The sequence below is a fragment of the Epinephelus moara genome, chromosome 14, assembly GCF_006386435.1.
Source record: "Epinephelus moara isolate mb chromosome 14, YSFRI_EMoa_1.0, whole genome shotgun sequence".
Taxonomy (NCBI): Eukaryota; Metazoa; Chordata; class Actinopteri; order Perciformes; family Serranidae; genus Epinephelus; species Epinephelus moara.
This window is the reverse complement of record NC_065519.1, coordinates 3145717-3160031: the sequence shown is the minus strand read 5'-3', so window position 1 is coordinate 3160031 and position 14315 is coordinate 3145717. Positions and strand designations below refer to the sequence as shown.

The 14315-nt window shown below is 40.6% G+C and overlaps 1 protein-coding gene across 1 annotated transcript in view; it reads right to left on the bottom strand.

The window, feature by feature from the left end:
• Positions 1-14315, bottom strand: part of LOC126401106 (neuronal PAS domain-containing protein 3) — a 453646-nt gene that overhangs the window by 250205 nt on the left and 189126 nt on the right. Inside the window, exon 3 of the mRNA XM_050062200.1 lies at positions 7313-7557. Coding sequence (XP_049918157.1) covers positions 7313-7557 — 245 coding nt within the window. The remainder of the gene's footprint in view (positions 1-7312; positions 7558-14315) is intronic.

Below are 14315 nucleotides of genomic sequence, written 5' to 3'. Positions count from 1 at the left end.
CCCCCCCCCCACACACACACACACACACACACCCTCAGTACAGTGTGTGATAATGAATCAACAGAGTGGAGGTCAAACAGCTTCAGCTCTGAGCTGCTCATACAGAGGAGCGCTTCATTTATTTACCTGAACCTCCCTGCTGGAGCCCACAGGAGCAACAACAACACACAGACACACACAATTTTAACCAGTCGACTCTAACTCTATTATTATTATTATTATTATTATTATTATTATTATTGTTATTATTATTATTATTATTATTGTTATTTTGTTTATTTCTCCTCCTGTTTAAACACATTTTACTGTGTTGCATAAATTCCTTCTTATTAAAATATATTGCTAAAATTTTACATCCACCACATGATTATTTGATCAAACACATTGCAATTATGATTTTTGACTAATAATTTTAGTAATTTATTTTGCAAAGATCACAAATATACTCCGGTTTCATCTTCATAAATCGGAAGCTTTGACATTTTGAAAATAAGATGAATTGAAAGGTAATGCAGTCGATCATCAGATCAGAACTAAAACAGGAAAATGAAAATAAATAAAGATTTAAACAGACAGGAAAAGATAAATAGTCGGGGTGGGGGTAAAAATCAATACAGCATATTATCACCATGTCTTCTGTGTTGTACTGTACGTAATTTTGAATTTAAATATTGTAATATTGTGTCAATACATGGACGCCAAGTACGGAATTTTTATTCTTTATTTGAAAAAAATATTAACATCCCAAATCCAAATTAAACTTTACTAAAATAATAAAATTAATTATTTTTCAGTCCACTAGATATATTTTGCTGCAAAAAGAAGTTTTCTATATTAATTACAATCGGTTAGTAACTAGTATTGAGTGGAAACAAATTACTCTACATACTTTTACTATGATGAAAAGTCAAAGAATTTTGACGTACTTTTACTAAAATATTTCTAATTTATGCTCCTTTATACTTCTCCTCTACATCTCAGAGGGAAACATTATACTTTATACTTTTACTCCACTACATTTATTTGTCGGCTTTAGAAAACTAAGCAGCTAATAAATGATGACAATCAACAATATGTTATTTTTCAAGGGCTTTAATTTGTGAATAAAATGACACTTTATTAGATCTCTTTTTCGATTTTTTGATTTTTTAAATGAATACAGCCTATTTAGATTCAGGTCAATCTCCAAAATTTTGGCTGAAGCCTCAGACGCAGAGGCCGAACAACGCTGATGTGAAAAAACATTGAAATCAGAATAATATCATATCATGACTGAAGTATCATGATGATATCGTATCGTGGGGACTTTGGTGATTCTCACCCCTGATACAGAGATGGAGAGAGCATGACAGGAGGGATATAAGAGGTGAGGTAAAGAGAGGAAGTGACCTTAGCTGCGAAAAAAAAGATGAGGAAGAGAAGAGAGGAAGAAGAGAGAAAAAAATAAAAGGAGAAGTCATGAGAGAGGAAATGAAAGAAAAAAGGGAGAGAAGAGCAAAACACAATAAATGAGGATATTCTCAGTGGGTGAAGGAGTATGGAGTCATCAGTAGGAATACCACACACACACACACACACACACACACACAGCCATCTTCATTACCTGAACCGATGCAGAGCAGCTACACAGAGGCCAAAATCAATAACTCTCTGCTGTACTGAACACTCTGCAACACACACACACACACACACACACACACACAGTAACATACAAAACAATTACAAAGGAAAAAGTCACACAGGCACGAACACACACACACACACACACACACACAGGAGGATATTCATTCATTAGAGTCAGTCAATAGCACACACACACACACACACACACACAGGAGGATATTCATTCATTAGAGTCAGTCAATAGGAGAGAGAAGACAACCTGAACACACACACATTTATACACACAGGACGCTGTACAGAGAGTGTGTATCATGTACTGTTTGTGTTCTGTGTTGGTTCATGTGTGTGTAGGTGTGTGTTTTCATGTGTGTGTAGGTGTGTGTTTTCATGTGTGTGTAGGTTGCAGAGAAAATCTGATTAAATTGTATTTTCTGTGTCTGTGTATGTGTGATATTCATATACAAGGTGAGACCGGCCTCACCTTGCTGTGTGTGTGTGTGTGTGTGTGTGTAGTTCTCAGCGAGGACATTTTGACCTCATGTCGTCTTCATGTTTCTGTTTTAGGTTGAATTTGGATATCTTTAAGGACCGAACTAAAATAAATCAGGGGAGCACCGATTGTGAAATTCTGGGCTGATACCGATGCTTGAAATAACAATTTGGCCAATGATACCAATGTTTTTGTTGTTATTTATTTCAAATAAATAGTCTGTCATTACACTACCTTTGAATACACGTTTATGAAACAACCTTAAGACTAACCTTCTTCCATGTGAAAAACATTTTTAAAATAACTGCTTTAAAAGTGTTTTTACTTTTTATAACTTATCATAATTCTGTCTCTAATATCTCTTTTATATTGCCGTGAAAACATCAACAAATTTCTCCTTCAAACAGCATTTATTCAACTGTCTCACCAAAAACTACATTTTACAAGATTACATTGAACACATCATGAGAATGTTACAATTTACCTTCACATTTTACCTTGACCTACTGAGCAGAGCTTGAACACACCGTAATGTAACTCATACAACCTCCTTAAGCTGTTGGTTCCAACCAGCGGCTGCTAACTGCCATAGATATAGAAACAGATGCCTCATTGGCTGCTGGATTGTTCATCCAATGAGACAGATACAAGTAAAGTCTGAAGGTGTTTTTTTCTCAGTTAAAAGTACTTAATGTTTATATTTCTCAACTGATTGCAGTGAGTCATATTTAGACTCATGAGTTCATGATCTACGTGTCAGCGGAGAAAATAGTTTTGTCACAAGTTGATGTCCAGAGCATCACTTGTATGTTTAAGTGAGCTTCTTCATCCTTAATTAAACGTCTTTAGTGGGTGTTTTGAAAAAGGAAACGTTAGTCTGAACACTCAGCAGACAGACAGCAAACGCCCGGACCACAGACGGGCTCGACTGCTGCTCAGCTGCAGAACATCTAGAGAAAAGGATTTTTCCACGACTCGCATTTTCAGCAACAAATATGCAGTGAAAATGGTGTTTTAATACTCATATTGACATTGTACCATCTGTCACTACAGTGTCACTGAGTGCGTTCACATGGACAGTTTAATTCCCATTTCTTTCGGAATGAAAGTTCATTCCGGTCTTTCTGCGCATGCTCGTTTCCTCGCCCTTCTGGCGCGATGACGTATATAGCGTGCATAGCAACAAGATGGCAGCTTCTAAAAACAAGAGATGGTCCCGAGCGGTCATCTTTCTCCCTTCTTCGACCTTCTACCTCCCTTCTCCTCCTCAACAGACGAAGCATTAGCAGAACAAGGTTGTTGTCGTACTGCTGCTTCAAGAATATAAGCAAAACAAGCCCGAAAAAGGCACTAAGAACGGCGTCGTCAAGCATCTTGTTATCCGGAGCGAGGACTACAGTGTTTTCTTCTGGTAAACGTAAACACATAACATCCGCCCCGCCCCCTATCCAATCAGAAACCTTCCCTGCCCCAAACCTTGTGCAGACCCAAATACAGGCAATTAAACTGATCTCTGTGTAAACCCTCATTGGGAATGAATATTTCTCATGTAAACTACCTGGAAAAACTTTAATTTAATTAAAGTGCCATATAAATAAAGTTGATTTGATTTGATTAATTCCGAATTATTTCATTCAGATTTATTTCATTCCAAATGAGAAGCCATCATGTAACCGCACCCAGTGTTTCAATCTGTCACAAACATGAAGAAACTACAAGTATTTAATTTTGACACTTCCTATTTCTGTTTCAAAATAAAAGTCCTCTGGCAATGTTTCTATGGACAGAATCCCTTCATTTGTTAACATGAGGCTTTTTGTTGTGAAATATTTGCAGCATCATGTTGCTGATAATGCAGTGGCTGCACGGCTCCATAAATATGTACCAGCTTTCAGCAGTGACAGCAGTGACAGCAGTAGGCAGCTCTGCAGCAGCAACACTGTCTGTGTGAACACTACACATGTGAGCGTTTGGAGTCATTTTAGCGCTCTCGTGTAGATGGAGATATTTTTTTAAATAAAGTCGTGTGGATGGATTTTTTTTTTTTTTTTAAAAGGGAAAATATCAGTTTACAAAAATATCTGCAGGTAAAGACACTGAACAGGTAGAGTCATTAATGGTTTCCACTGGAATCAGATTAAGGTTAAAGGACACATCAGGTGTCTGTGCTTGTGTCTAAGTGTTGGTAAAACACGGTGTGAAATGTGACTTGTGTGTGATCCTCTCTGACTGTGTTACAGGGAATGTCCAACACACACACACAAACACACACACACACACACACTAATTTGGTGTATACATTCCTGCTCTGTTCATTAAAATGCATGTGCCTCTTCAAAGCGCCGACAACAATGATGCCATCTGCTGTTGTGTGGCGAGGGTATGTGCAGTCACACGCAAACACACACACATTCAGACATGTGTAGAAACGCACGTACACACACACACACGTACACACACACACACACACACACACACACATNCTGCTGTTGTGTGGCGAGGGTATGTGCAGTCACACGCAAACACACACACATTCAGACATGTGTAGAAACGCACGTACACACACACACACGTACACACACACACACACACACACACACATACTATTACACCATCACACACACACAAACATTGACTTGTGTTCACACATTCCCACAGCCTGAAGTACACTCTTGTTCTCTCACACATTACAGCATACAGGTATATATCCTGGTTGGAGTTCTTACACACACATACACACACACACACACACTAAAACACAGACACACACACAGCACCAGAAATTTCAGGCAATTTGCTTTCATCTTTGGGTCATTCCTACAAGCCCAAACGTCCCTTTTAAAAGCGAGCGCTCCTCTTCTCCTCTAAGTGCGTCGCACAAAGGGCCCATTTCAAAGGCAAATTCCACTTAGATTCACAAGTGCTGTGTATACTCTGGTACTCCAGGCAGAAATTCATCAAAGCTTAATGTTCCCTTCACAGAAAATCACTTAGCGCAGAAGCTAGCTCTATGTGTGTGTGCGTGTGTGTGTGTGTTCCTGCAGCTTTTCCATGTTGTTTGATAGCAGTTTAAAAGGCTGGACAATCACTGCGGTGCGGCTCACCTCCGGCCTGATATGCCTCTGTTTACATGTTCAGATTCATTAGATTTAAAGGCTTTGTTTGAGGATATAAAGACGTGTTTATGGAGGCTAAATAAAGAGGCTGAAGTTTCTCTTAAGGTTCACTGCACAATGAGAGTGACAGCTGAGAAGTAAACGTCAGTTTAAGGTAACTAAAAATGTCATGTACGAAAAGAACCTGTCATCACAGACATGCCAGGAAGCTGTAATACACAACTTCTTTAATTATCTTTTATTAGAATTAGTGCAGCACCTGTTCAAAAACTTGTTTGTTCAAATTGGGCCAATAACTCGGACTGTGGTGCTATCTTTCAAGAACCATTCAAACAACTACACACTCAACACTGTGCTTTGTTGGGTCCTGACACCTGAACCCAAACTGCTATAGATTCATTATGATATTTAGATATCAGAGTTTATCAATACTGAACATGTCTCGTGTCCAAATTGCACCAAATATGACAATGCATGTCCTTGAGTCCTCAGCAGTTCACCCTCTAAATGTGAGGTAGATCAGATGACAGACAGACAGAGATCTCTTGCTTTAAAGCTAGATTTGATCTTGTGCTGACAAGACGGAGAAAAAAAAAATGTATGTCAGGACTTTGGAGGCTTTTCACAATAGAAAAAAAACATCTAGGCCTAGTAGTAAAATAAAGCTGTAACCCTTTCATCTGAGACTTTTTAATACAGAAATTATACTTCAGTTTACAATAAAAGAATTACTACATATTTAGTTTTAAAACTAGAAATACCACCTTGAGTTTTAAAGCTCCGCAAACCAGTCAGTGACCTTTGACTACCAAAATGTAATCAGCTCATTTGTGCATCTGTGCCAAATTTAAAGAAATTCCCTCGAATCATTCTCAAGATTTCGTGTTTACGAGAATAAGATGAAAAAGGTCACAGTGACCTTGACTTTTTGCCTTTGACCATCAAAATCAGTTCATCTTGAGTCCAAGTGGATGTTTGTGCCAAATTTGAAGATTTCACGTTCACTAGAATGGGACGAACGTACAGAGGAACTACCCGAAAACATAATGCCGGCGTGGAAGCAAGAAAATCTTATGTACTCTCCATAGTGAGGAAAACAATAGTGTTTATACTGAACTTGAGGAGGATTCTAAAGGCGGTGCGACTGCACACAGACCGATCAACAACTTGTAAGTCGGCCGAGGCCAACACATGTTTGCACACGTTTAAAATGATTCAACTTCACAGATACATTTTGGCTCATCTTGAGGCAGTATGTCTGCATGAGTGCACTGAGACAAGAGGAAGAAGAGAAACTGGAGGAAAATAAAAGAAACAACCGGAGTTCCTGCTAATTTCTGAACACATAAACATGGACTTCATTCCAGCAGACAAATTTACTCAATGTGTTCAGTCTGCAGTCGGGCACCCTCGATTCAAGCCAAGCAAAGCTGCTACAGACGACATCTCATGAGTTCAGTTTTTGCTAAAGATTCAGGGAAAGCATCCACCACACTGACAGCAGCAGTCGTCTGCTGCAACGCTTACAGTGAAACCATGTCTGTATCAAGCCAATGAGCCCTGACATAACACAGACAGAGAAAGAGCTTTTGGTGATGCAACAGAGGTTAACGTCTGTTTGGACTGAAAAACATGGTCAATAAAGTTCAGAAGTCAAGCTTTCAAGCTGCAACACGCAATATTTTGTTATGCTGAAAAGTCAGCTCAGCGGACAGCTCTCATTTGGACTTTTCTTCTGCTCAGAAGGTTCCTGAGTGTGACCTTGTTGCTTTGAATGATGGAGGAAAAGCCAAAACAAACCAGGGAGCAACAAGAAAAGGGCAAAGCATACTTTTACCAGCCTGTTCACCATCCAGTATATAAAGGCTTACTGAAGAAATAATGAAAAACAAATGAAAAGGTTCTTTGTAGGAAATTGTTTGACTATGGCATCTCTATGAAGGAAAACTTTCTTGTTCAGAGGTAGAGAAATATATAAAGGGATTTGCACAAACCCAAGAACTTTTTCCTGGAGCTACACAGAGCCTCTGACAACAGTTTAAAGACAAACCCCATCCCCCGTCCCTGTCCGTGTTTGTCCTACCTTTGACAGAGGTGTTTGGCGGTGGTCCTTCCATGCGCAGGTTCCACGGCGGGTCTCCCTGGTTGGCGAAGTCCCTCATCTTCAGGTAGCTGATGGTGAGCCGGATGATGGAGGCCTTGTCCAGCTGGCTGGTGATGGCACCCGGCAGCGGCAGCATCTTGGCCAGTTCGTAAAACTCAAAGTTCTCCTTTCCCCGCCGCGATCGCGCCGCGTCCCGTGACTTCTCCTTCCTCAGAGCCTGCAGCCTGAGAGAGAACAGCAGAGTGTAAGAGATCTGATTAAGGAAGATGTGATGCGCAGAATTAGATTCAGGGTGGACTTCTCACAGCATGAGACTAAACTTCATGTGTCAGTGAAGCAGAAAACAAAGACAAACTAAAGAAAACCAACTGCACCATCAATTTCCTGTTGAAACATATTACTGTACAATTGAAAAACAAGTGCAAATTTGCAATAGCTGCCACATCCGCGCCAAAGTTCAACCTACAAGGGCAAAAACTGTGGCTGCCAAAAGTTTTCTGGACCAACCAACCGGCAGACCGACTCAAAGAGCTCCTGGTCGCAGCTAATACATAAATCAGAACTCGTGCAAGATGTCCAAATAAGGCCGTAATGTAAAACTATCCCAAGGGTATGCAACCTGTGGCTGTTTAGCCCCTCGCCAATATTGCTTTATCTTTGTTTCAGGCCTCAAGGGATTCTTACATTCTCCAATTGTAAAAATGTGTAGCCTATCAATAAATAAAAGAAAAGTGTTAACATTTTATCAACTAAAATGTGCGTCATACGTTTACGGCCTGGTGCCTTTTCCTATAAATCTTGCCGAACCTCAACAGCAGCAGCTAGTCTTGAGTCTCCCTAGCTAAGCTAGCTATGGATTCATATCCAAAACAGAAAAGAGAATTTAATGGTGTCTGGACAGATTTGTTTGCTTTGACTGCCAATTTCTTCAACAACTAAAAATGCTCGATCAGTATTTCACAGCCCAGCCACCAGAAGAAAATGTTTGCATTGTAGATTTCTGCAAACCATGGACACATTACATTTTTAAAATAGGTTTGTGTGTCATATCAATGTTTCTAGTGACGTAGCATATGAGCTCTCTTTGTCATCAGGAGGTGGAGGGAATGATGGATGACATCTGCCAAGCTGCAGACCACTGTTCAAGACCAACAAACAACGAAACCGTTTGTTTTTTAGCAACCCGTCACTGAGTTTCTATCCAGAATTGTGACACCAAGACCTGGTATTTTAAGCCTAAACATGATATTTCCTGACCCTAAACCACAGTGATCACAATGTCCTTGAAAGGTAAAGACTTTGTAAGATCGTATCTTCGACATTGTAATGTACAAATGTAACGTAGTAAAAAGTATGATGCCAACATTTATTCTGATGACTGGGTTGTTTTTCCTTATTTGAATCAAGTGTCTGAGGACAGAGGGAGCCGTCTGCTGTATGCATTGTAAAGCTCCTTGTGGCAAATGTCCGACTTGTCATTTTAAGCTAATACCATACCATAAAACTTCAATTAATAGCCCCGGCCATTATTTGTTTAAATCACTGAGCTAAACAGGCCTATATTTGGGACAGGCCTTTAATTCCTTTCACACAAAACTGTTACTCGGCAAAGATGGGAAATACAATGAAACTGTTTGTTTGATGAATATTACTTGTGTAAAAATTAGGCTTCAAATACGTGTTATGTTATGACTATGCTTTACAGTGAAGGGTCAGTTGAGACAGGCCTTTATTTGTCAAAATGTGTAGCTCCACCAGGCTAGTAAAAGGGACTGGGCCTTTAATCAAAGTTTTACGGTAAATAAAATCAACTTGACTTCTTCTAATTTAAGCAATTTTTCTTGTGACCATCATCTGCATATCACATGACCCCTGGAAAGGTTGAGGAAAGCTGAGTCAGACTTCTTCTGGTACTAAGAAATGAAAAAGCATAGATATGAGAATACACAAATATAAAGATGACATCACAGAATGACTTCCTGTGATTGTCCTTCGTCACAGTCACACCACTCCCTCAGATCAAAATAAGAACTTCAGTGATCGTCAGCAGACATCAGCTTCTTCCCTTCCCTACTGTATTACCTCATATTGAAACTGCTCTATAATGTAAGTACCTGACAAATCTGTCTCTCCTTTCCTTTATTCCATTACTTCCTCTCTTCCTCCGTCCTCTCCATCCTCTCCATCACTTTCCACTCTATTACTTTATATGAAAGAGCTGCTCTGTTTATTCTCTCTCTCTCTTTCACCCTTCAACAACAACAGTGACGACCATACTTTCCTGCGGCCTCTCATCATCATCGGACGCCGTTATGAATTAACTCGGCAATAAATCAGCTGCTAAAAACCTCTGTGGGCTTCCTGCCGGCCACACACACACACACACACACATAAAGACAGGTGATTAATTTTTGCCAGAGCAAAAAAAATGCAGGAGAAAAAGTGTTTGAGGAATAAAAGAGGGGAGAGGGATGTAAAGAGAAGGAGAGGGATGAGATGGAGGGATAGCGGACAAACACTTTAGAGGAGGAGGAGGAGTTGTTTAGGGCTAGAGATGAAAAATGGCTGTCATCTGGCGAAGAATATCATTTTCATACTGTTTGTCATTTATTTATCAGGGAGAACAAACAATAAATGAGGAGGAAAGGAAAGGAAAGGAAAGGAAAGGAAAGGAAAGGAAAGGAAAGGAATGAGGAAAATGGATAAACTTGCATTTCGTTGATCCTATTTTCTGACCCTTCCTTAATGTCTATGGTCTGAATTTTAAAGGTGGAATCCGTAAACTGTCCTCATGTTGTCACTCTGCAGCTTCAGCTAATTAGCATCGAGTGTTGTCGGGTCTTTTTTATCTGATCTTACATTCTTGATGTCCATGAGACCACATTCCCTTCAGTCTTACAGATGAGAGCAGCACATATGGGTACCTTGCCCCTATGTCTTGCCCTTGGGTGAAAGCAGCCCCTCTAATTTAACAAGTGATCAATTCAAATTCTGAGGTCTTTTAGACGCGATCTTTAAGTAATTCGCAGCCTAAACCCAAGAATGCTTTGACTTTAAACTGAGGTTCTCCCAGTAGGTACTAAATCTACTTCGGCTAAACTGCATAGTTTCTCTCTGAAACATTGACAACTTCCAAGTTCTTCCCCTCAGGTTAAGAGTCTGGGTGTCATCTTTGATGTGTGTGGCCGTCATCTTACTCGGTCTACATGCTTTCATCTACGTAATATTAATCAACTTTGCCCATCATTGACATCGAGCAGCACCGCTATCCCCATTCACACTTTGGTTACATTCCATATTGATAACTGCCAACCCAGTCAACTCCAAAGTCGCCGAAATCAAGCATTTGGTCAGTGACTTCCGGCGTCAGATACAGATCAAAAAAGCCGTCCTTTCACACCAGCATGGAACATAGCCAGATGCTGCAGCATCCGGGGGAAGCCCAAGTATGGTGGGTGGGTCCAACAACCACTGACTTTCACCTGAGAGAGCAGTGTTCGCGTCCCGTAAGATTGTAAAGCCAAACCTTGTTCTTTTTACCAAAACCCAACCATGTGTGTGTTGTTGAAGGAAAGAAAACGTCAATTTGCAGTTTTGTACTGACACGACTTCCCAGAACGTCCACAACCCCAGAGTACCTTGCACGTCACATCTCGACGAGTAAAGTCCATGAAAAAACATTGAGTGAGAATGTGTTGTTATTGCAACTCTGTCCTCTTTGGTCTCTCTAGTGAGTGTCTTTCATAAACTCCAATTGGTCCAGAATTCAGCCATCCATGTCATTACCAGAACCCCCTCCACAGATCAAATCGCTTCTGTTCTCCAGCAACTCAACAACTCCAGCACTTGGTTCCTGTTAAATATCATATCAATTTCAAGATTTTTGATTCTCCAACACATTCTCACTGTGACCTCGTCACACGTCCATGTTTGGTCATGGACCTTCCACATCCACATATGACGTCCAAGGTACCCTGGGTGTGTTGGTTGTTGACGTTCTGGGACGCCGTGTCAACTTCAGCCTGTTACATGCATTGTCTGTTTTCAAAATACACTTCTGTTTTCACAGGAAATGTACAGTTTGCATACAGTCTCTTTCAAAACAAAAGCACTATGTCAGTACAACACTGGGATTTGACATTTTTTGTCCTTCAACAACAAATGCACAGGGTTTGGTTTCAAATTCTTATGGGACGCTAACACTGGCGTCCTGGGTGAAAGTCCTGGATTGTAAGACCCATCCACCACCCATCCTAATCAGACTTTTCACCCCCATAACTTACATTGTTGTCCGGCCGCGTCTCCCCCCTGACTCTGGCAGATGCAGTTACACGCTGACAATGCCCAGCCGCATGTGGAGGTGAAAGGACGGCTTTTTTCATCTGTTTCTAACGTAGGAAGTCACTGTCTAAGCACCAGTATTCAAGGACTTCAGAATGAGACCAGCTTGGCTTCTCACCTTTAAGGCCCTTCATAAGCAAGCCCCTTTGTACCTGTCTGAACTCCTTCATATCTACACACCCTCTCGTACTCTCAGAGCATCTTTTGCCTGCTTGACTACCATGGGTTCTGCCCACTGCCTTCAGAACTCCCTCCCACATGGCATTCACCATACTGACTCCCTTTCTACCGTCAAATCTGTCTGACAACATTAGTTTTCAAACTGGCATATTCGGTCTGATCGAATGGTGACACACATATCAAGACTTGCACTGATGATGCATTTATAATCAGTAACTTTGTCTGATTATTTTATGAACTTATGACTATATATTACTGATTTGTTTGACTTCATCATCAATGGATTTTTTTTTTAAACTAACCCTTTCAAAGGTGCCTATAAATAAAATGCACTTTATTATTATCCAACATGATGTCAGGTTTCAGTACTTCCTAGTTTTTGATACTCAGTGCTTCACACATATTTTGTTGAGCGCTAAAAGAAGTATTCAGTTTTGATATCCAGCCACTGTCACTGGTCAGGAGAAAAGACATCTAAAACAAAAGGGTGTACATTTCTTTTTGAAATTTGAACGCACAGATTTTTATATTCAGAACAAAATACAGCAGCAAAGGATTTTCATGTTCGCTACATTTTCTCATACAGATGTGTGTGTGTGTGTGTGTGTGTACGAAGGCTGACGGCTGCTCGGAGAGCGAGGAGCAGCGAGGCAGACGGAATTTATTTGTTCCGCAAACTTGGAAGGCATTATGCTGATGGACGACAAATATGTCTTCATGTCTGTCTGCGCTCTGTGTGTGTGTGTGTGTGCATGTGTGTGTGTGTTTAAGTGCAGATATGTGAGATCGTGTGTAAGTGGACAAGGAGGTGTGTTTGACCTTGACTCAAACAGACATATTTATCATGTACCGGCTGAGTAGGTAAATGCGTGTGTGTGTGTGTGTGTGTGTGTGTGTGTGTGTGTGTGTGTGTGTGTGTGATGTCGTAAAGTTCAGCGAGGTGGGTCGATGGCTTTTTAAAGAGCTTGTCAGCTGAAAGGAAGAAATATGTGTGTTTCCATGTGTGTGTGACTATTTTAAGAGTGTGTAGGCAGAGAGCATGCTGGGAAGGTCACTGGGTAGTCGAGGTTTAACTTCCAGGTCAATTGGAGGTCAAACTGGCCATCAGTCATGTGACTGGACGGACTGTCGTCAGGCAGATTTACAGTCTGATGCATACAGAAACATATTCTAAACAGCAGGAAACAGTCTCGTTACTATCGCTACATTTTCATGAATACATCACACCTGCTCTCAGTCTTGGGAAGGTTACATTTGGAATGTAATGGATTACAGATTACTAGATACCCTTGTCAAAATGTCATACTGTAATGGGGCTATTTCAAGTACTTCATCAAAGTAATGTCACTTATTACTGTATCAACAGAGGGAGGAGATCTGACTGGAAGTGGGAGACTATTCCACACTTCACGACCAACAACTGAAAATGTTCCATCAGTTTACTTTGAACTGGAATGGGGAGCAGTGATTGGTCAAACGGGCAGGAAAGCTTTTATTTTTGCAAGTGACCTAAGATGGTAAAAGCCAGTGCTAACGACAGAGTTGATTCCAAGAATACATCAAGGTTTTTTCACGTGATTTTACATTTAATAACAGAGACCCGACAGCGTTGATTGTGGAAGCAGACGTGACTGCTGTGCCAAAGATTAAAACCTCTGTTTTATCCTGGTTAAGGTGAAGAAAGCTTTGTGCCGACTAAAACTGCAGATTTTTACCTGGTAAAATAAATGAAAGTCAGCATCCTGTAGTTCAGTAATAGTGCTTTGTATGTTATGTCATGCTCTGTAAGGTGACCTTGGGTGTTTTGAAAGGGAACTTTTTAAATAAAGATGTATTATTATTATTAATAATAAAATAAAATCTTGACACACTGTGCGGTGTCTCCTCAGACGAGGTTACGCTCACACTGAACAGCAGTAGAGGAACCAGAGTAAAGACACAGAGCATTGCTCACGCTGCTCTGCATCCATCATCCTTTTCCCTGTTTTTAATATACTTAACTATTTTTGAGAAGTTCATAGTCTGCCATGTTGCTGCTGCCATCGTCACACTGAAAACAAAAAAGTCAGATGCACTGACTGACTTGAAAGAAGATTGTGAGGCAGCAGGAGGACGCTCTGACAGCAGTGGACAGGTATGAACACTTTTACGTTCCTGATCACACAGAGAGTGTTTTGGCAACTGGATGCAGCTTTTTGTAACCGTTTTAAATGAGAACGAAGCTTTTTGCTTGCTGTTTTTGCGTTGGGACACGCCTCACATTCCTGCGCATTTTTGCCACAACGCTCTGAACTCCTCAAGCTGAAAAAACTTATACTCAGAGAAGAACAGAGCTCCACGTCATCTCCACTTTTTCCCAATGAGATGATTTGAGAGGCGGGCCTTCTGTGGTGGTCCCGACCAGTGTTGGGTAAGGGTTACTTTAAAAGTAATCAAAGTACGTTACTGCGTTACTTTTTTT